The 21877-nt window shown below is 47.4% G+C and overlaps 3 protein-coding genes across 9 annotated transcripts in view; all 3 read left to right on the top strand.

Annotated features, from left to right (window-relative positions):
* SEC24C (SEC24 homolog C, COPII coat complex component) overlaps positions 1–11063 on the top strand; it is a 28214-nt gene extending 17151 nt beyond the window's left edge. For 4 of the 7 annotated variants that reach the window (XM_014457109.2, XM_023755087.1, XM_023755089.1 and 1 more), the window contains exons 6-24: positions 52–188; positions 1356–1424; positions 2639–2750; positions 2980–3107; positions 4252–4390; positions 4598–4713; positions 4880–5004; positions 5149–5340; positions 5551–5644; positions 5857–5973; positions 6787–6957; positions 7690–7786; positions 7889–8034; positions 8267–8405; positions 8534–8652; positions 8751–8930; positions 9165–9356; positions 9588–9677; positions 9823–11063. In XM_014457109.2, coding sequence (XP_014312595.1) covers positions 52–188; positions 1356–1424; positions 2639–2750; positions 2980–3107; positions 4252–4390; positions 4598–4713; positions 4880–5004; positions 5149–5340; positions 5551–5644; positions 5857–5973; positions 6787–6957; positions 7690–7786; positions 7889–8034; positions 8267–8405; positions 8534–8652; positions 8751–8930; positions 9165–9356; positions 9588–9677; positions 9823–9963 — 2504 coding nt within the window. In that variant the 3' untranslated portion in view covers positions 9964–11063. Of the gene's footprint in view, positions 1–51; positions 189–1355; positions 1425–2638; positions 2751–2979; positions 3108–4251; positions 4391–4597; positions 4714–4879; positions 5005–5148; positions 5341–5550; positions 5645–5856; positions 5974–6786; positions 6958–7689; positions 7787–7888; positions 8035–8266; positions 8406–8533; positions 8653–8750; positions 8951–9164; positions 9357–9587; positions 9678–9822 lie in introns of all 7 variants that reach the window. The other 3 variants (XR_002829661.1, XM_006090248.3, XM_023755090.1) reach the window with 3 other exon arrangements.
* Positions 11064–11164: 101 nt separating this feature from the next.
* Positions 11165–14539, top strand: FUT11 (fucosyltransferase 11). Its single transcript, XM_006090247.3, has 3 exons — positions 11165–11953; positions 12081–12706; positions 14106–14539. Exons 1-3 carry the CDS (start codon positions 11246–11248, stop codon positions 14251–14253), a joined length of 1482 nt encoding a protein of 493 aa, XP_006090309.1. The 5' UTR covers positions 11165–11245; the 3' UTR covers positions 14254–14539.
* Positions 14540–20038: 5499 nt separating this feature from the next.
* Positions 20039–21310, top strand: CHCHD1 (coiled-coil-helix-coiled-coil-helix domain containing 1). The gene is made up of 3 exons (XM_006090246.3): positions 20039–20198; positions 20332–20450; positions 21020–21310. Exons 1-3 carry the CDS (start codon positions 20075–20077, stop codon positions 21122–21124), a joined length of 348 nt encoding a protein of 115 aa, XP_006090308.1. The 5' UTR covers positions 20039–20074; the 3' UTR covers positions 21125–21310.
* Positions 21311–21877: the final 567 nt, after the last annotated feature.

Raw genomic sequence — 21877 nt, 5'->3', positions numbered from 1 at the left:
GCCTTAAGAGAGGGGATTTTTAGTTCATCAACCTATGTCCTTGTCTCTCAGGTTCCTTTGGACCAGCCCGGGGCCCTCAGCCCAATTATGGAAGTCCCTACCCAGGAGCACCCGCTTTTGGCAGTCAGCCTGGGCCTCCTCAGTCACTGCCTCCTAAGCGCCTGGATCCTGATGCCATCCCGAGCCCTGTAAGTAGATACTTATGTGGTTCTGGGGAAGGAGTTTGTGGCTGCCAGATAAGTGACTCAACCTAGATGAGATAGTTGCCAGCATTTTCTGATTATTTTCTTGTTCATTCATCTTCTAAGTGTAGAAACTAGATATAATATTTGACTCTCTGAACTGCAGCTTGAAGCTCCAGAAGTCTTTTGTGACACTTTTACTCCATAGCTGGCAGGAAAGAAAGGGAAGACCACAGTGATCTGGCTTGAGTGCTGTGTTCTGTCAATATTTGGACACAGCATGGTAACCTCTGCCCCTTCTGTGGAGTAGTGGCTGTGTCCAGGTCTTGTCCTCTTAGATCTAGTAGGACAGCAGCCTTCTTACTAGGTAGAGCTGGTGGGAATTATCTGGTGTTAGATGTTACAAGAAGGAAAGCCTCACTGTTTTCTCCCTGCTCCGACCTGGACAGTTTTAGGAGAAAGCCTTTAGTACTTTGTTTGCTAGGCTCCTGTGTGGATGGAGAAAGTGATCTACGTTTACAAGGGCAGTTTGGGGAAGCTGCTTCTCCAGAAAGAAGGTGACTCTCACCCTTAGAGCCATCAGAATCCTCAGGCCTCCCTTTCTTACTCAGAATAGAGGCTGGGGACCCCTTTATAGTGCTGTCTGCAACATTTGCTGTCAGTTACCTCACCATGCTTAGCCATTGTCATATTCCATTCTGTTCTCTTCCTTTGGGGAACTACCAGGGCGAGGGACCTTGTTGGCTAGGGGGGACCTGAAAGGACTAAGCAGCCCTTCCTTCCTTTCCCCTCCTTTAGTGAGAAGGGGAGTCTGGTGCATGTGAAGGGAGGCTTCTTTCAGCACAAGAATAGTCCTTAGATGAGGCTTGGAGGGAATATCCCTCTTATTCCTTAGAATTTATCCCATTCAGCCTCTCTTTAAACCCCTGCTTGCCTCTTGTATGTCTTTGTCCTTATTTTTCTACATCATAGTCTAAGCCATTAAAGCCTCTGTGTTGGAACAGAAAGACTTGGAATTTCTGATCTAGAGAGAGCCTGATTTCAGCAGTATGAGCTGGGCTGCAGCTGTTCATGTCTAACTCATCAGGGTTGAGAGAAGTAACATCTGCTTCTTGTTCTTTTGTCTCCTTCCCTGTATTCCCCTGCTGCCTTTATTATTAAAACACTAAAAAGCAACTCAATGAGCTGCCTCCTCAGCAGAAAACCAGGCACAGAATAGACCCTGATGCCATTCCTAGTCCAGTAAGTGCAGGGGGTGGGGGTGTGTGTGTGTGCGTGTCATCCATGTGTTAGTGCCACCCATGCATGCCTGTGACCCATTTTCACCTCATCCACCATGTCCATCCCTCTCCATTCTTTTCCCTTAGTTCTTCTAGACCTCGCTTTTATAAACTAGAAGGATGTGCATGCCTCAGATCACCATGTAATGAAGAAGTAGCAAGCTGTTAGCAGTGCCTTAAGTATGGGTGGTAGAAGCTCAGGCTCTAAGGGCGGGGTCAGGTGGCATGTTAAGCTTTGGTGTTAGTCCTGCTGGTTCCTCCAGGAGCCTGCATGTGGCATTTGATGGAACTGGACAAAGATGAGCAGTAAATCCTTCCCCTTTGGGTTTGAATTGTCTACAGCTTGTTGTGGAGAAACATTTGTGGCTACAAGTTTGGGATACTGGCATTTCTTACAGGGGAAGGGACTACTGTTTTGGGAAAGTGTGAGCCACTTCTCATCTGCTATGGGCTATAGATTCTTATTCTCCCTTTATTTTTCTGGTTTTACCAAACTCATCTTGAAGGTCATCAGCCTGCACAAAGATCTGATTACAGCTTTGCTAATAATTGTGTTTTCCTTTGCTGGGTTGCCAAAATATGGGAGACTGAGGATTGGGCTATAGGAATGGGTACTTAGCCTCTTCTCCCATATTTATACATCGATGCTTACCTGGACACAGGCAGCATCTGCTTCCTCACCTGACCCGATCATTTCTGGCTGTTTAATCCTCTCCTCACCCTGTCCCTTCTCTTTTCATTGAATGTACAGTCACTCCAGGTAGATTCATTTTTACATGGTTACTATTGTCTGTTTTCCTGTTCTGACTCAAAATGTGTTTTGGGGGGAGGGGGAAATGGGGTAGGCTTAATGGGGGAGGGAAGTGAAATCTGATCATGTTTGAAGGTTTCTGATAAGAGCTGGAGCGGTCCTGGAGTTAGGGGAATAAAAGGGTGATTATTACTGATAGAGAGTCTGGGCAATTAATGAAACCCATTCTTGGCATTGGCTGTCCAGCATGTTGTAGAGCAGATTGGCATTATAGCATTTTATATGGTCTCCAGAATGAGAGCAGGCCTGGTGTTCCTTGGCAAATTGTTTCTGTGCTGCAGCTCCAGCCTTTCTTTCTCCTAGCTCTCTGGGGCCTGCTAGTCCCTTTCCTTGTGTCCCCTCACTTATTTCACTTTTCCCTACAGATTCAGGTCATTGAGGATGACAGGAACAACCGGGGTTCAGAGCCATTTGTTACTGGAGTACGAGGCCAGGTTCCACCCTTAGTTACCACCAACTTTCTAGTGAAAGACCAAGGTGAGAAAGGCATTAACTCCTCCCTGAGGAGACTTTTACTCCAAGATTATCAGCTTACAGATGGGCATTTGTCAGTCTTTAATCAAAGACCAGCCCCTCATTGGTCCCTAGCGGGGGGAAAGCCATCCTCAGCTCTAGCATTTGTGGGGGTGATGGGGTGGATCAGCAACGGAGAGCTGGTTAACTGGAGGGATTCTGTGATCTGACTCAGGTTTTCTGCCTCCTTCAGGAAATGCAAGTCCCCGATACATTCGATGCACATCCTATAATATCCCTTGCACATCTGACATGGCTAAGCAGGCTCAGGTGCCCCTGGCAGCTGTCATCAAGCCGCTGGCAAGGCTGCCCCCAGAAGAGGTAAGTCAGGGTATAATGAAAGGGAGGAAGGGAGGAAGAATAAGACTTCTTTCTAGATATGATTCTGGAGATCACAAGGGAAGAAGTCTTGGTTGGGTGGGAGGGGAGAGTATCTTCAATAGCTTTCTATCTCAGGGCTCATGCCTTATGAGGGTGGTAGGGATGACAGCAAAAGCCCAAGAAATTGCTTAATGGGAACAGGGTCCATAGGGGAAACCAACAGTATGAAAAGAGACAGGGCCAACTTATAGGGGAAGAGATAGCTGGATTGAGGAGACAGCTGGATACAGGAGCCTCTGGTCATTTCCACATGATTAGAAGCGCATTATTCTATTTTTTCTTATATGCTATCCTATCATCCCCGGTAGGTTAGGGATATTAGGACAGCATGTAAGAAGAAAAGGTAAATTGGGATCCAGTAGTCCTTCTCTTACCTGGCTTGGGCCCTGATCTGTCACCCTAGCACTTGAAATCAGCATGAAAAGAGAAAGGGCTTGGCCACTGCTCGGCCAGGCCTTGGTAGGACACCCTCATGTTCATGCCTCGCTTACCAAACTTAGGGTGGATTTCTGTATAACTGGAAGCTCAAGGCTCACTTTACATCCTGCTTCTCTGCCTTGCTGTGTTTCTCTTTTTCTCTTCCTGGGTCTCAATGGGGATGCTTGGACACTTGTTTGCTGGTTTTTTATCTGTAGGGTGATATCTTCCTGGGGCATCAATAGGTGTTAAATAAATCCAGGGATGGAGAGGGCATAAGTGTCATAGATACTTGGTTGGGGAAGGAAGCAGGAATCAAGATCTCTAGGGCAAGAGTGAAGGGGACTGAAGATAGGGCCAGACATGAGAATCATAGGTAATTTTGGCTTTCTCCTTTTATGCCTATAGCAGACCCTGGCTTAGCAGGGCCAGTTTCACCATCCCTTTTCTTTCAAGAAGTGACATTCTGGAGATGGGGAGGGACCTATGAAATTTAGACTCTTACGGATATTTACGTGACCAGTACCCTCATCATTTGTCTTCATTCCCCTTCACTGACTCCCTCCCCAGGCAAAATGTCTGAGCCATGGCTTCTCCCTCCAGGTTGTTCTTTCTCAGCCCACTGAAGCTTCCCTGTATGTCTGAGCCCTTCCCCTTTGCTCCTTAGGCTTCACCGTATCTCGTCGACCATGGGGAATCTGGCCCTTTGCGCTGCAATCGCTGCAAAGCATACATGTGCCCTTTCATGCAGTTCGTTGAGGGAGGGAGACGCTTCCAGTGCTGCTTTTGCAGCTGTATCAATGACGGTATGTTCACTGTGGCTGGGACTGGGGGAGGTCTGGATTGCATCTTCAGTGTTTTCTTTCTAGTTAGATAGATGAGGGCCATTATATAGGAACCGGGGAAGTAGGACACATAGGGGGATGTAGGGGAGTAGTGTGAGCTCAGTCAGGGCCAGACTTACTAAGATTGAGAGTGGACCTTTGAATAACACTCTGCCATACTCCCCACAGTTCCCCCCCAGTATTTTCAACATCTGGACCATACCGGCAAACGTGTGGATGCTTATGATCGTCCTGAGCTATCCCTGGGCTCCTATGAATTCTTGGCCACTGTAGATTACTGCAAGGTGAGAGGAGATAACATGGGGAGGAACAGGGGGTGGAGGACAATGAGACAGCTAAGAATTGCTGTGATCATTTCCCTTACCCCTTCTTTGTCCCCTTTAACTTCTCTCTAATCAACTGGCCTGCTTACCAATACCTCCCTCCCTGCAACATTTCTTTCCTTTGCAGAACAATAAGTTCCCCAGCCCTCCTGCCTTCATCTTCATGATTGATGTCTCTTACAATGCCATCAGGAGTGGTCTTGTTAGGCTCCTCTGTGAGGAGCTTAAGTCACTGTTAGACTTTCTACCTAGGTGAGTTAGGGAGCTGAGGTGCTTCCTTTGCATAATGATGTGGGGGGGTGGGGGTGTCTGGGTTGGCAGCAGATGGAGCGTGATGTCATGAAGCTCAGTGGTGGAGAAGGTGACAGGTCTGGGTAACGATATCATCTTCTACAGGGAGGGTGGAGCGGAAGAGTCAGCAATCCGAGTTGGCTTTGTCACCTACAATAAGGTGCTCCACTTCTATAATGTGAAGAGCTCATTGGCCCAGCCACAGATGATGGTTGTATCTGATGTGGCTGACATGTTTGTGCCACTGCTGGATGGCTTCCTGGTCAATGTCAATGAGTCTCGGGCAGTCATCATCAGGTAAGAGCCAGATTGTGGGGGTAAAGTGGGGATGGGTTGGGTACAACTATAGAAAGCCAGAGAGTGAGCAAAGGGGTCAGCAGAAGGACAGGGGCGGTGCTTTAGGAGTTTTCAGAGTCTGGGGGCTCTTCCCAGGTGACTCTTCAGGGAATTGAGGACTTTGGAGTCTGGATATCCATTTTGAATGCCTCCCATTACCTATCCCTTCAGCTTATTGGATCAGATTCCAGAAATGTTTGCAGACACAAGAGAGACAGAGACAGTATTTGCCCCAGTTATCCAGGCTGGGATGGAGGCACTGAAGGTAAGGCTGGCGTCCCCAGCAACCTCCTCTGCCTTGTTTTCCTCTGGCCAGTGTACCCCCTGGGATACAACTCCTGTTTCTTCAGTGATTGAGACTCCAGTGATTCAGCCTGCCTGACATAGCTGGCACTGAAGAAAGGACAAGGGAGGGGATGGATGAATAATAGATGAATAAAGGAAAGAATGAACAAGTAGTCTTCTCTTCTTTCCTAGGCTGCCGAATGTGCAGGGAAGCTGTTTATATTCCACACCTCCCTGCCCATTGCCGAGGCCCCAGGGAAACTGAAGAACAGAGATGACAGGAAGTTGATCAACACAGACAAAGAGAAGGTGCGGGATTGGGAGAAAGGGGGAGAACTTTCCATTATAGAGGAGGGTAGTGACTCTTCCCAATGCAATACAGTATTCTTAATTTTCTTAAGGGGGGCTGGGATTGGATACTCTGCCCTTTCGCATGTGACATCTGTGACTGCCAACCTTCTTCACTACTCCCCATCTTTCTATCCCATCTCATCCCCAAGCCCTGGGTAGATTCTTTTTTTTTTTTTTTTTAAAGAGAACATTCGCCCTAGCCGGTTTGGTTCGGTGGATAGAGCGTCAGCCTGCGGACTGAAGGGTCCCAGGTTCGACTCCGGTCAAGGGCATGTACCTTGGTTGCGGGCACATCCTCAGTAGGGGGTGCAGGAGGCAGCTGATCAATGTTTCTCTCTCATCGATGTTTCTAACTTTCTATCTCTCTCCCTTCCTCTCTGTAAAAAATCAATAAAATATTGCCCTGACCGGTTTGGCTCAGTGGATAGAGCGTCAGCCTGCGGACTCAAGGGTCCCAGGTTCGATTCCGGTCAAGGGCACGTGCCTTGGTTGCGGGCACGTCCCCAGTGGGGGATGTGCAGGAGGCAGCTGATCGATGTTTCTTTCTCATTGATGTTCTAACTCTCTATCCCTCTCCCTTCCTCTCTGTAAAAAAATCAATAAAATATATTTTTTTAAAAAAATCAATAAAATATTTAAAAAAAAAGAGAACATTCCTCTACCATTACAAACTCCTATGAGTAGACTGAATTTACATTTGAATATTCCATATTACATATATGAGATATTTGGAGCTGAGATATTTGAACATTTTCTTCTATTCCTCCCCAGACTCTGTTCCAGCCTCAGACAGGCGCTTACCAGGCCCTGGCCAAAGAGTGTGTGGCCCAAGGTTGCTGTGTAGACCTCTTCCTCTTCCCTAACCAGTATGTTGATGTGGCGACGCTCTCTGTTGTACCCCAGCTCACTGGTGGCTCTGTCTACAAATATACTTGCTTTCAGGTATGGCATGGGACTCTGGGTGGCACGTGGAACAGGACTGGGAGTGTCTGCCTACATGTCCTTAGCTACTGACTCATTAATAGGAATAGTATTAGAGGAGAAGACTGCATAGTGTGAAGAAGAGAGCCATGAGCCCTAGCTGGTGTGGCTCAGTGGATAGAGCGTTGGCCTGCGGACTGAAGGGTCCCAGGTTCGATTCCGGTCAAGGGCACATGCCCAGGTTGCGGGCTCGATCCCCAGTAGGGGGTGCAGGAGGCAGCCAATCAATGATTCTCTCTCATCATTGATGTTCCTGTCTCTCTCTTTCCCTCTCCTTTCCTCTCTGAAATCAATAAAAATATATTTTTTAAAAAAAGAAGAAGAAGAGAGCCATAAGTGTAGTGCTTGGGAGTGTGGGGCTTAGAGTCAGTCCTGGATTGATATTCTGGCCCTACCACTTACTAGCTATGACCTCGGGGAAATTACTTGTCTCTCTGTTTCTTCATATGTAAGGTAGGATTTTAATATTTATTAATTAGGATTTGTCATCAGGATTAAGTAATTATATATAAAGCTTTTGATGTGGTACCTGGCATATAATGTGCTTAAAAGGTGTCATTATCATCATCACCTCCATATCATCCTCTTCTCTGTTATTGTTATTTTGGGTCAGCAGCTTGCAGAGTGGAGGGGATGCAGGGAGATTGTTTGCAGGATGTTATGTGATGTGACTTTGGGCCTGTGGGGCTGCAGGTGGAGAATGACCAGGAGCGGTTCATGAGTGATCTGCGTCGGGATGTAGAGAAGGTCGTTGGCTTTGATGCTGTGATGCGAGTCCGGACGAGCACTGGTCAGTCCTGGTTGAGAAGAGCAGGTGGGGGGGCTAAATCTAGGAGGGAGGCAAGTGGCACCTGTCATACCTTTAGCCCTGACCCTGTCCATGTGGCCTCAGGTATCCGTGCTGTAGATTTCTTTGGGGCTTTCTACATGAGCAACACAACAGATGTGGAGCTGGCTGGACTGGATGGGGAAAAGACGGTGACTGTGGAATTCAAGCATGATGATCGGCTCAATGAAGAGAGTGGAGCCCTCCTGCAGGTGGCAGGCAGCAGGCGGGAGGCAGGGGCTGGGGAGGAAGTCTCAGGTGTCCTTTCACTGGATATAAAAAGGCTGCAGGGAAGAGGGTGAGGGTTGGGTAGAGAGGACTAGAAGAGGCTGGGGAAGGGATGGCTCATGTCTTTCCTCTAGTTTAATAATATAGCAGAGGGGCAGTTTTTCAGAGGGATTGGTGAGGGAAGGGTGTAAGCTCCCTTTTTCTTTCTTCCCCTAGTGTGCCCTGCTCTACACCAGCTGTGCAGGGCAGCGACGACTTCGCATACACAACCTGGCCCTGAACTGCTGCACCCAGCTAGCTGATCTGTATCGAAACTGTGAGACTGACACGCTCATTAACTACATGGCCAAGTTTGGTGAGGATAGCGACAGGGCAGGGTGGGATTTGGGCTGAAAAAGGTGATGGTTAACCCAGGTAGATGTGGGAAGGCACATGTGATGGAGTGGCTGACTAGTGACTGTGCTATTTCTATTTCCCATCCAGCATACCGGGGGGTCCTAAACAGCCCTGTGAAGACTGTTCGTGACACTCTTATCACCCAGTGTGCTCAGATCCTGGCCTGTTACAGAAAGAACTGTGCCAGCCCCTCCTCTGCAGGACAGGTGGGCAAGCATGTTGGTGGAGGAGTTATTGGGACAAATGTTTGCATTTGGGAGGGATTTCTCATGATTATTGACTTTATCTTGATAACCGCCTTCAGCTGATCCTCCCTGAGTGCATGAAGCTACTCCCAGTTTACCTGAACTGTGTGTTGAAGAGTGATGTCCTACAGCCTGGAGCTGAAGTCACTACTGATGACCGTGCCTATGTCCGACAGCTGGTTACCTCCATGGACGTGGCTGAGACCAATGTCTTCTTCTATCCTCGGCTCCTACCTTTGGTGCGACTGAGGGCTGGAGAGTGAGACACTGCACTGAGAAAGGGGCATCATAGAAGGAGGCTGGGAAAGATTAATATCTGTGTCTGACATTAATTTATTTGTTTTTACCTATGTTATGTGATTTAATTTTCACAGAATTACTGAGGGACTTAGCTTTCTGAAATTTTTTTTTGGGGGGGGCAGTAAACGTGTCTCACCTTCTCAGTAACATTTCCCCCCTTTCCTTTTGTCTAGACAAAGTCTCCCATTGAGAGTACCACTGAACCACCAGCAATCCGAGCATCTGAAGAGCGTCTAAGCAATGGGGATATATATTTGCTGGAGAATGGGCTCAACCTTTTCATCTGGGTGGGAGCAGGTGTCCAACAGGGTGTTGTCCAGAGCCTCTTCAGCGTCTCCTCCTTCAGTCAGATCACCAGTGGCTTGGTAAGGGCAGGGCATCAAGGACAATATGGGTGTGGAAATGTACTTTGTGGTAGGAACCAATAAAGTTTTTGTACTAGTCCCGTTAAATAGCAGGGAACACTTGGAGGGCAGGGAAGGTGCTGTCATTCTTCCCAGGCTTCCTCGTTTCAGATGATGCATAAATCTGTGCTGCCCCATATTGACTGGACTCAGAGTACCTTACCATAAGGATTAATGAATTTTGTGTTCCAGGGTATTCTGCCAGTTCTGGATAATCCGCTGTCCAAGAAGGTTCGAGGCCTCATTGATAGCTTAAGGGCACAGAGATCGCGGTACATGAAGGTAACACTGATCTGAACCTTGGATTTTTTACCTGGTCAAGTTCTCACCTTGAAGGGGGGTAGGGAGCGAATGACTAGATAATGGGGTTTCAGGGCATGTTTAATTCTCATTGGCTCTGCCTCATGACGCTGTGTTCTGGCCATAGCTTATCGTGGTGAAGCAGGAGGACAAGCTGGAGATGCTGTTCAAGCACTTCCTGGTGGAAGACAAGAGCCTGAGTGGAGGAGCATCCTATGTGGACTTTCTCTGTCATATGCACAAGGAGATTCGGCAGCTACTGAGCTAGAGCAAGTGGGTAAAGGCATAAGGTCCCAGGCCAGCTTCCAGAAAGTACCCCAAGGCAGCAGGGAAATCAGGACAGTTCCATATCTTATAAGTCATGTAAGCTGACCTCAGTCTCTTTGGGGGGAGGGAGAGGTATAAGGAGACAACTTCTTTCTGGGCTCAAGTATTCCCCCACTCTGTCATGTCCTGCTGATAGAAGGTGCCCCTACCCCTCACTTTGCCCTTCTTTTCCTGCTAATCCGGTTGTAATGAATGTAGTTTCTCAGTTCACTGTATATGATTCGGTTGGGGGATTTGGAGGTACCCAGACCCTGGTGATACCATGTCCCTTTGGACCAACCTCCAAGAAGAGGGAACAGGCAGGAAGGAGTGGGGATCCCAGGGTTACTATGGGGAGGGGGGCGCTAATTCAGCTCAGTGCCATCAACAACTTCCTATATTAGGGATAAAACATACAGATGCACAAGAGCTAGGGTTTAGACCTTAGGTGGTGGAGAGAAAAGTGGTTGGTCCTTCATGGGCCTGGAAGTCAGCAGCCAAGTCAAAATTACTGAGGATGGTTGATTAGCTTTCTCTGCTTCCATGCTTTTGTTCTCTCCTGCAATGATTGGTGATCACTCCGTGGACAGAGGCACGCAGACAGAGGTGAATGAGCCTGGGAACTGAGTTGCAAAGTATATTAACACCTGGGGGAGGTGCCAGCCTACTTTCCAGCTGGAGAGGCCCCAGTACTGGATGGTTCTGTAGGAAGCCTGGTCATCAACTTGCAATACCTCACAGAGCCAGCCCACATCCCACTCTGAGCTCCCACTGGAAACACTGCTTCTCCAAGCTGGGGATTGTTGGGGAGCGAGGCAGAGGTGGCCAGAGCTCTGTACTCTCCTCCCGGGACACCACTCGGGCTCTGGTATTGATAAAGCGGCTGACAGTTATCTTCCAACCCGAACTGGCTGGAGCAGGACAAGGGCTAGGCTTGATGCTGGCCAGGCTTCCCTACTCCCAGCCTGGGATGCCCCTGCTCTGGACTTCTCATTTCTCTTCATTGGTTTATTTTTCAATGCATCTTTAATTTGTAAAGAAATAAAGTAAATTAAGATGTAACCAGCAGCCTCATTTTTACCGGCGACGTATCACTTGCCCTCCAGTCCTTCCTGCTAAGTGGACGGCTGGGAGGAGCTGCGCATGCGCCACGGGCCCCCGCCGCGTAGGGCCCAGTTCCCGGTACGACTCGCCGCGGGGCGGGGTCCGGTGCTGTGTGAGGGGGGCTGGCTGCCAGAGTGGACATGGCGGCCGGCCGCACCCGGGCTGTGCTTGCCGCCCTGGCTGTGCTTACTGTCGGTGCGGCCAGCGGCCCGGGGCCCGGGACAGAAAGGGAGCCCGGTGGGGAGGCGGAGTGGGCGGAGCCGTGGGATGGAGCGGTTTTCCGGACGCCCTCGGCGCTGGGCGCAGTGGGGGTGGCGCGCCGTCCGGAGACCCGGTGGCCCGGGAGAAAGGACGCAGGGGACCTGCCGGTGCTGCTGTGGTGGAGCCCGGGGCTGTTCCCCCACTTCCCCGGCGACTCGGAGCGCATCGAGTGCGCGCGCGGCGCGTGCGTGGCGTCCCGGGACCGCCGGGTGCGGGGGGACTCGCGCACGCGCGCGCTGCTCTTCTACGGCACCGACTTCCGCGCGTCGGAGGCGCCGCTGCCCCGTCTGGCGCACCAGAGCTGGGCGCTGCTGCACGAGGAGTCGCCCCTCAACAACTTCCTGCTGAGCCACGGTCCGGGCATCCGCCTCTTTAACCTGACCGCCACCTTCAGCCGCCACTCGGACTACCCGCTGCCGCTGCAGTGGCTGCCCGGGGCCGCCTACCTGCGCCGCGCGGCGCCTCCGCTCCCGGAGCGTGCGGAGTGGCGCCGCCGCGGCTACGCGCCGCTGCTGTATCTGCAGTCGCACTGTGACGTGCCCGCGGACCGGGACCGCTACGTGCGCGAGCTCATGCGCTACATCCCGGTGGGTGCGGGTGGGGGCGGGCGGGGGCGGGGCCGGGGCGGGGGAGGCGCCGGGCCAGGCCAGAACCCCTGTCCAGGCCGACCTGCCGACCTGCCGTACCCTCTTGACCTGTACTCTGCCCGCGCAGGTGGACTCGTACGGGAAATGCCTGCAGAATCGGGAGCTGCCCACTCCACGGTTACAGGACACAGCCACGGCCACCACCGAGGACCCAGAGCTGCTGGCCTTCTTGTCCCGCTATAAGTTCCATCTGGCTCTCGAGAATGCTATCTGCGACGACTACATGACAGAAAAGCTGTGGCGCCCCATGCACCTCGGTGCGGTGCCTGTGTATCGCGGCTCCCCCTCGGTGAGGGACTGGATGCCCAACAATCACTCCATCATCCTCATCGATGACTTTGAGTCACCGCAGAAGCTGGCAGAGTTTATTGACTTCCTGGACAAGAACGATGAAGAATATATGAAATACCTGGCATACAAACAACCCGGGGGCATCACCAACCAGTTCCTCCTGGACAGTCTGAAGCATCGGGAGTGGGGAGTGAATGACCCTTTATTGCCCAACTATCTCAATGGCTTCGAGTGTTTCGTTTGTGATCATGAGCTGGCGAGGCTGGAGGCCGAGAAAGCCCACGAAGCCGCCCCCGGAGACACCCCTGTCCCTGAACCTCACATTGCCCAGCCCACACACATGGACTGCCCAGTGCCAGCACCGGGCTTTGGCAGTGTGGACGAGATTCCTGAGAGTGACAGGTAAGGTATCTGGGTCCCCTCCAGCCATCAAGTCGGATTATTTACTTACTTGCTTACTGTGGACAATGAATTAGCACGAGGTGCTGAGGGGCTCACTCTGCATTTAAGGTGTCAAGGGTCTAGCTGGGGATATAAGACAAACAGAAAGCTCAGTAAAGATGTAAACTATAATCCAAGGCAACAACATATGAAAATCAGCTGATGGGGACAGCGTTTGCAATAGTAACTCAAAAAAGGTTTCAACCCGAGCAGAGGACCTGTTCAGAGAAGTGATGAGGGAGAGACAGAGTTGGACAGATAAAGGGGGGCCAGGATACACGTAGCCTGAATACCAGGCTCAGAAATTGGACGGTCCTGAAAATCAGTTCAGCTATTTATGGAGCACCTTTTGTATCTATGGTGTGGGCGGGGATGAGGAATACAAAGATGAGTATTTTGAGGGAAGTTTGTAATAGCCCGAGTTCACACCTGTTAACCAGGTGTAATTATTAATAACACCTCCTTGCACTCTTAAAGGTATCCTGATTTGGATGATTCACCCTAGACAGAATTTTATATTCACCCTAGACAGAATAGAGGGAATTCTTTTTTTTTTCTTCTTTTTTTTAGAGGGAATTCTTTAAAAAGATAATAATTGTCAATGGTGGGCAGTGTGGATTAGAAGGGAAGTAAGGAGGCTACTGCGGCAGATGGTAGAATGTGTTAGCATTGGGGAACAAGGTCAGCATGGGAGGTGGAGTGGGAAAATATTGAATCCTCTTGCAGCAAACCACGCCTGTTGGGAGAGAAGCAGTAAAAGATGATTGAACTTGAGAAAGAGAGGTTGCTGGATTGGCCTGCAGAGACCGACTTTGACAGTGGATGGCAGCAGAGGGTTGTTTATATGTGCCACTGGCACAGTTTGGTCCTGGAAATGATGTCCTCCATCAAGTAATTTGAATCTAGTTTATGCTGAACATGATATGATTTACCAGAGGAAAAGTTTAAAACAATGTAAACACTTAATAAATTCAGGATATCTCTTAATCTGGGTCCTGAATGCTGCTGCACCTTCATTTTGATTATTGAGATAAAGGTGCAACGTGAAAGGTAACCATCTAAATAAATAACAACTGCTTTCCTAATCTGGCCCCTGCCTTGCTTGCCTTTTTGAACTCCCTCCACGTTGGGAACCAGGAGCAGGAAAGTTAGGAAGTTTGGCTCATTGATTGGGCTGTGTGATATAATCATGTTTGTGGCTTACCACCTGTCACCTGAACTAGTACTGGATTTACTTCACATTCCTTCCCTTTGGAGCAGAGCCCTGTGCTAGACAGAGACCACTGTATCTGCTTAAGGTTTTGTTGACTCCATAGCTGTGCTGAGGTTCCATAATCCAACCCTCATTTTGATATTTCAGCTGGAAGGAGATGTGGCTGCAAGACTATTGGCAAGGTCTGGACCAGGGGGAAGCTCTCACTGCCATGATCCACAACAATGAGACACAAGAGAGGAAATTTTGGGATTACCTACATGAGATCTTCCTGAAAAGGAACCAAAATCTCTAATTACCCTGCGAGAGCTTTGAACTTGGTAGGTCTAAGGAGATGGAAGTCATTCTACCACAGGACATGCTGCACAAACCCTTAATGAACATTGTCTTATCCTGAATTTAAGGGATTCTAGTTGTACCTACTGATATTTTATCCTAATGATGTATAGCCAGGGTCTCAGACTGTGGTAATAGGGCTTCCCCTCAAGGAGAGATGAAGGCATCCAGTTCTTAGTTTAGTGGAAAACAGAAGCCTGAAACACCCATTTGATTCAAGGTGCAGATCCAACAGAATTTTTAAAGAACTGCTTATTTCTCTAGCCATTTCATCCTCTCAATTATGATTGGAACAACACCTTAGTACTTGGCTACAAATGAGGTAAGATTTCTCATGTGCTATTCCTCAAACCCCTTATTATTTAGTACCTTTTCTAACCTCTTTTCCAGATATTCTGCTTTATGAACTGTTATGTTGGTGGTGAAGCAAAACTCCTGGTGGGTTGTATTCTAGTTCTCTGGAGTTGTATTTTTTTTTATCATTTACCTTGAATTTCATGTTAGTCTTTTTATTTTAAAATTTTTTTCCTTTCCTAGTTTTCCACAATTTCTGATGAAGATATAGCAGCCTTGCCACCATTCCCACATTCATTCTTCTCTGCATTAAATTGGCTATAGATTTAACAGTTTTAACTATAAATAAGTAAATAAGTAAATAAATCCTATATAATAAAGGGGTAATATGCAAATTGGCCCAATGACAGAACGACCGGTTGCTATGATGCACACTGGCCACCAGGGGGCAGACGCTCAATGCATGAGCTATCCACAGGGGGAGTGCTGCTCAGCCACAAACTGGGCTGATGCAGTGCTAAGGATGTCAGACTACGGTTTTGGGGAGCGAGCCTAAGACATCAGTTGGACATCCCTCGAGGGCTCCCAGACTGTGAATCACAGTCCAGGCTGAGGGGACCCCCTCCCTCCCCAGTGCACAAATGTCATGCACTAGGCCTCTAGTATATATAAAATTTTGAAATGTTAAAATAGGCCAATGTGAATCAAAGTGAAGAATTTTATATGTATTTGTTCTTTTCTGTCTAATAAAGTCTTTCCTCTATTTTATTTTTATATATTACAAAAGTCCCATTTCCCCCCAGTCATGAAAATTGTGGAAAAAACAGTCCAGCAGTATAGCTTATATTCTGTAGCACTTTTCATTTTAAGTGGGATGAATATTCTAGCTTCACTCATTCTATTGCTGATATTCTTTTATACAACTTTATAGTATTTCTGAGACCACATTTTGTTGGAGCCCACCCAAGTCCAAGGAGATGAGAGGTGAGGCAAGAGATGTAAGTCACCACAAGTGGCTGGCTAAATAAAAAGCTGTTAGTCAAGCCCTAACCGGTTTGGCTCAGTGGATGGAGCGTCGACCTGCCGACTGAGGGGTCCCAGGTTCGATTCTGGTTGTGGGCACGTCCCCAGTTGGGGGTGTGCAGGAGGCAGCTGATCGATGTTTCTAACTCTCTATCCCTCTCCCTTCCTTTCTGTAAAAAATCAATAAAAAAAAACCCATATATATATATTTTAAAAAGCTGTTAGTCAAGCTCTAGCTAGTTTGGCTCAGTGGATAGAGCATCAGCCCACAGACTGAAGGGTCCCAGGTTCGATTCTGGTCAAGGGCAGGTACTTTGGTTGTAGGCTTGATCCCTGGCCCAGGTCGGGCATGTGCAGGAGGCAACCAATCCATGTTTCTCTCTCACATCGATGTTTCTCTCTGACTCTGTCTCTCCCCCTCCCTTCTACTCTCTCTAAAAATCAGTGGAAAAATATCCTTGCGAGAGGATTAACAAAACAAAATAACAACAACAAAAAAGCTGTGAGTCCAGTTGGGGATACAGCCAAACCTTTCTATTGCTATGATTTGAATAGATAGCTTAATGGGCAGAGAGGTCATTAGCTTTTTCTGGAGCAGAGAAACAGGGAAGAATATCTTGGCCCTTAGAGCTACCCTGGTTGTAAAGTTGTATTAATGAATTATCATCAGAGAAGTTCCATAGCTTATCAATATATCTGGTGGTAAATTAGTATGAATGTATGTATAAATTTTTTTACTACCAGAGTTAATAATACAAATATATGTAGATGCCTCAACAACGAAGGTCCTACACTTAATATTGTAACATCTAAGGATGTGGCTAAGGAAAGCTATTATTTAGGCTGGATTTCACTGTCAGAGTGCTTCTTTTTCATTCTATTCTTTAATAAAAAAAAATACCCTTCGTAATAGCTTGGAAAGTTTGCTTAACCTTTTTGCTCTTTTGCAGAAAAGAAAAAGAGGTAAAGCTAGATCTTCAAGTATACTCATGTCAGCCCTGGCTGGGTAGCTCAGTTGATTAGAGCATCGTCCCAATACACCAAGGTGTGGGTTCAATCCCTGGTCAGGGCACATATAAGAATCAGTCAGTGAATGCATAAATAAATGGAACAACAAATCAATGTTTCTCTCTTTCCTTCCTCTCTCTCCCTCTCCCTTTCTCTCCAAAATCAATAAATTGTAAAGAAATTTTTAAAGATACTTATGTTAAAATTTGATACAGTAGGGATCCACAACTGAAGTCAAATTCAGGACTGATTTCTAAGCTTGCAATTTGTTCAAATACAAATGCTGACTTATAGGGGCAGGTTGGAGGGGGTAAAAAGAAACAAAATAAAAACAACTCTAATGAGACCAAAAAAAGGTGGAATAACAAATTTCTCTCTCATTAATACATACGTTTAAAAAAAGTTTAATCTTCTAGAATTATCCAGTATATTTTATTATATATGGCCAATAAAAAAGTATCTTTTGATGCCCAGCATAACTGATGACATTAAAGAAATTACAGTATATATTATTGTTTTTCCACAATGGGCCACTATTCAGAAAAGTGATCTAGGGTTTTTCCCTAGACAACTGTATATGAAACCTATAACCTACTTAGTACATATTTATTGTTCATATCCAAGCTCCATAGAATTGGCTTCACCCAATTAGATGTCTCTTTAAAAATAAATCATTGGCTTTCATGCTTATGTGAATCCTCTGTGCACACATAAAATTTTGATTTTCCTGCTGTTAAATAATCATTGTTATTTTCCTAATCTCTCCCCATAGTTTAGAAATTGAGTGCTATAAAACGACTATGTAACCATATCTTTCTGCAGCCCATAATTGAATCAATGGCTTTTTGCTAGGCACATGGTCAGACAATACTGAGAGCCTTGTTCAATAAAAGCAATGCACGCTGTAGCGTGGCTCCAAGGACCACATCAGACCACTAGGTAGAAATTAACTGCCTTTCTTGTCTGGTACTTCATTAAAATTCAAAAATAATAATTGTTCCAACTAGTTGGCACTTACTGTACATGAAAAACAAAACGAAATACTAGTACCCAAGTACAAACTAAAATTAGGACTTAAATTTCATTATGGGCAGTAAAAAGAGTAAGTGATCGTAGTTACAGGAGATGTAGAATCATCCTTACCTTTCCTGTCTATTCACAACAGTTCACATTGGCACTCCTTTAGCACTTTTATGTACAAAGTGGGCTAGTTGTGTATGAATTATTGTGGCTGGAGACTCATGCCTGCTTTGTGGTCAGTACTTCCAGACTTTTTTCCTTTATTCCTATTGCCATAAAAAACATTCACAAAAGAGCAGAGTAAACCAGGTGCTACATTTCCATAAGGGAAAGCAGAACCAGAAATAGCCACACGGCACTTATCAACTAAAGGCTTCACTTTCCCTATGGAGAAAGCAAGCAGTGTGAATTTTCTCTGGTTTGGGGCACAGCCTGCTCTATATACAGCAGCAGGCTAGGGTTATTAGCGGTAGACGTTTCTAATAGGAATCAGTTTTATTTATGCTGCTGGAGGGGGTGAAGCATGGGGCTGATACTTTTATTACTACAAGTATTGCTATTTTCTGTTACCTCAGGTTTCCTTTTGTATAATAAATGGCTTATTTTTAAACAGTGTCTTCTGCTTGGTTATATTTCTGTGGTGAGCAAGATAAAGTTGGATATTTCAAACATTTATTCATTTAACAGGTATTTATTGACACTAGGCACTGAGGATTCAGCAATGAACAAAGTAGACAAGGACCCTTCTCTCATGGTGCTTACATTTCAAATGGGTGTTGGTAGTAAGGGGGTAAACAAGCAATAAATGAACAAAATAGTTCAGACTGTGATAGGAGCTATGAAGAAAATAAAACAGGTTGTGGTGATGGGGTGTGAGAAGTCAAGGAAGGCCTCTCTGACCTGAACTGAGACTCACCAGGAAAAAGAACCATTCATGCAGAGATAAATGGAAAGATTACAAACATCTGTGATAAACTATTGTAGCCACTAAATTTACACAGCCAAATTTACACACACTTTGAATAATTATAAAGGCAATGTTTATTAAAATACATTTTGAAAGATCAGACGGAGGCCTAAAACCAGGACTACAGGCTTTATTAGAGGAGAAGCACCTGCCAGGCTGTCTTGCAAAGGGAGGACAGCAGCACGTGCAGGGGTGGGCACGCCTTTTGAGGGGCGGATGGGAAGGGGTGGGGGGCTTAGTGTACTCGGCGCACACTGATTGGTGGCTTACTGCATTGTCCATATAGGACAAGGGCTTAGGGTATTTGGCAGGTGTGGATTGGTGGTCCAATGTATCCTCCATATAAGGTACCTGGTTAGTCACTCAGGTATTTCTGGGCTGCAGGTTACGTCATACTCCGCCCACCAGTTGGGGGAAGGGAGGATCTATCACATTTCATTTTCAAAATTGAGCTATCAACTATTAAAATGTGTATATATTTTGGGGACACCCTGTAGTCACCTTGTGAACTACAAGATTGTTCAAATTATGCTTCCATTACCAGAAACATTTTGGGGGGCTAATTCGTAAATTTCTTGAGAATCCATGGCACATCTTTGGAATGTTTTGTAAACAATTACGTCCCTTAGAACCAAGTTTGATGAAGCTAGACATCACAACCGAAGGGCCGAGTCTATAAACAGGACTGATACACGGTGGTTCAGACTGGAGGGTCCAGGTTCCATTCCAGTCAAGGGCACAGGCCCGGGTTGCGGCTCCATCCCCAATGGGGGGCGTGCGGGAGGCAGCCAATCAATGATTCTCATCATTGATGTTCCTATCCCTCTCCCTTCCTGTCTGAAATCAATACATATTTTTTAAAAAAACAGGAATGATACTACCAAGTATCTTCACAAGGTCGGCAAGAGGATTACAGAAGGTCGTGAATGCCAAAGTGCTTAAACGTCACCCCACCCAATGAGATTACAAATGAGCAAATGATATCTAAGTAGAGCACCTGTTTGTAAATAAATGAGCCGAATTTCTCTGTGCGGCTTTGGAGGTGGTTCTAAAGACAGTCAAAAACCAAGAGTTATCGAAGGCTTATAAAACAGCAAAAACCTTTCCCAAATGACCATCTCCAAGCCTCGTGTTCCGGTATGCTTCCCTCCTCCGGCCCCGCCTGTGTCCATCGCGAATGCAGCCGGTTGGCGCGGTCAATGAGCTCATTGACGGGCCCTTCCCTGGGGTCCTGGCCCAGCGCTGCCAGGAACTGGGAAGGCGTGACCCCGGTTAGCATCGGCGCCCAAAGACCCCCTGACCTGCACCCTGGCCCGGCGACCCGGCCGAGAAAACACACAGAGGCACCCAAACAGGCCCCCCAGCTTGCCGCTCGCCGAGCGCCGAGCTCGTCGACCGCGTAGGGGTCACGCAGGGTCACGGAGGGTCACGCACGGCGCCGCAGAGCCTGCCGGGAGCCGGGCGCACAATGGCGACTCCCAGCCTGCGGGGACGCCTAGCCCGGCTGGGAAACCCGCGGAAGCCCGTCCTGAAGCCCAGCAAGCCCCTCATCCTAGCTAACCAGATCGGGGAGCGGCGCCGGGACAGGGGCGGTGAGCGACCGCAGCCACGGAGGCTCCAGAGCGGAGGCCGAGGGGTGCGGGGGGCGGCTGGATGGGAGGGCTGGGAGGTAAGGGTCTCCTTAGGACTGAGTCTCCCCGCTCCCTCTCCGCTGTGACCCTGCAGAGGCGACCTGTATCACAGAGATGTCGGTGATGATGGCTTGCTGGAAGCAGAATGAGTTCCGCGACGAAGCGTGTAGAAAGGAGATCCAGGACTTCTTCGATTGTGCTTCGAAGGCGGAGGTGACAGAAGGCTCCTGGAGTGCCCTCTCTAGAGGATAATGGGGTGGGGGTGGGGGGAGAGCGGGGGGTACAACTGCCTCTTGCTAGGTGGTAAGAAAGCCCCTCTCATTCTAAAAGGCGAGGAAAGGTTTGGGAGAAATTTCACCCGCGCCAAAGTGGGGAAGGTCAGGTTTGGAAGGCATTGTGATCTTGAGCTTTACCAGATGTAAAAAGAAGTTAAATGTTAGTACTCACAGATTTTTGTGAGTGTCCAATGAAGGAATGAATGGGAAACCAATATGCAAAATTTAAATTGCTGCTCAAATAGACATTCTCTGAAATAGAACGAAAGATGGTGGGCAGATGGCTTGGTTTCCAGCCCAGGCTTAGCTGCTAGCTGGCACGGTAGCTTCAGACCCTGCCGTCATGTGTCGGTCCCGTGTCCCTTTTGTTGAAAGGGGACTGAGAAGATGACACATCTCTCCGGGGTGGTTAATAGCTTCATGTGTTTTGGGGCTTTGTGAGAACCATTGTCCGAGGTCAGAACAGACTTGAGAGCTGTCATTTTTGTTTTTGTTTTGTGTTTTCAGGCAGCCCGAAAGATGAGATCAATCCAGGGAGAGTATGGGAATTTACCTCCCCAGAAAGTGAATATGTTGTTACAGAGGTTTCCTAACAAATCACATCTCAGCTGAAAATGGAGAAGCATTTTCAATGACTGGACTGTCGCTTCTGAGAATATACAGAGGCATTTTAGAGACATTTGCACTGCCATGCTCTATTTGAAGGGTAAAAGGTGGCGAAACACTTTTTTCACCCTTTGGAATTAATGTCTGGGTGGAAGTTATGCTTTATCTTGAAATAAACTCCTCTGAAGAGAACTTGGCTTTTGTTATGGATTAGCTACTCCCTCCATACTTGAATCCTGTATCCTCCCCTCTGGAAGTTCTTTGCTCTCTGATTTGCCTCAGGAACAGGACAAAAACCTTTGTCTTATCCTGCATTTGAATTCCTTTACACCATTTAGTGCCCTTGCCTTTGGATGCAGTAAGGGTGTTGAAGTCTGCCTACAATACAAAGTTTTTTGCCATCATCTGTAAATATTTAGTGACTACCTACTTTGTGCATAACCCCTGCAAGGTATTCCCAGGATATCAGAACTTCACAAACTAGTGACCCAAAGGTACTGTATTTGATTTGGTCCACATAGTTAAACATTTGTTTTTATATTAGCTGATCACATTTTTTAAAGTATCTTTATTGATTTTTTACAGAGAGGAAGGGAGAGGGATAGAGAGTTAGAAACATTGATGAGAGAGAAACATCAATCAGCTGCCTCCTGCACACCCCCCACTGGGGATGTGCCCACAACCAAGGCACATGCCACCAACCGGAATTGAACCCGGGACCCTTCAGTCCACAGGCTGATGCTCTATCCACTGAGCCAA

The sequence above is a fragment of the Myotis lucifugus genome, unplaced genomic scaffold (assembly GCF_000147115.1).
Source record: "Myotis lucifugus unplaced genomic scaffold, Myoluc2.0 scaffold_69, whole genome shotgun sequence".
Taxonomy (NCBI): Eukaryota; Metazoa; Chordata; class Mammalia; order Chiroptera; family Vespertilionidae; genus Myotis; species Myotis lucifugus.
The sequence above is the reverse complement of the archived record's forward strand: the minus strand, read 5'-3'. Positions and strand labels throughout refer to the sequence as shown.

Coding starts and splice junctions, on each gene's coding strand:
- FUT11 (XM_006090247.3), top strand. CDS start 11,246: ATGGCGGCCGGCCGCACCCGGGCTGTGCTTGCCGCCCTGGCTGTGCTT. Junction 11,954..12,080: donor AGCTCATGCGCTACATCCCG/GTGGGTGCGGGT, acceptor CTGCCCGCGCAG/GTGGACTCGTACGGGAAATG. Junction 12,707..14,105: donor GAGATTCCTGAGAGTGACAG/GTAAGGTATCTG, acceptor TTGATATTTCAG/CTGGAAGGAGATGTGGCTGC.
- CHCHD1 (XM_006090246.3), top strand. CDS start 20,075: ATGGCGACTCCCAGCCTGCGGGGACGCCTAGCCCGGCTGGGAAACCCG. Junction 20,199..20,331: donor GCGGCGCCGGGACAGGGGCG/GTGAGCGACCGC, acceptor GTGACCCTGCAG/AGGCGACCTGTATCACAGAG. Junction 20,451..21,019: donor ATTGTGCTTCGAAGGCGGAG/GTGACAGAAGGC, acceptor TTGTGTTTTCAG/GCAGCCCGAAAGATGAGATC.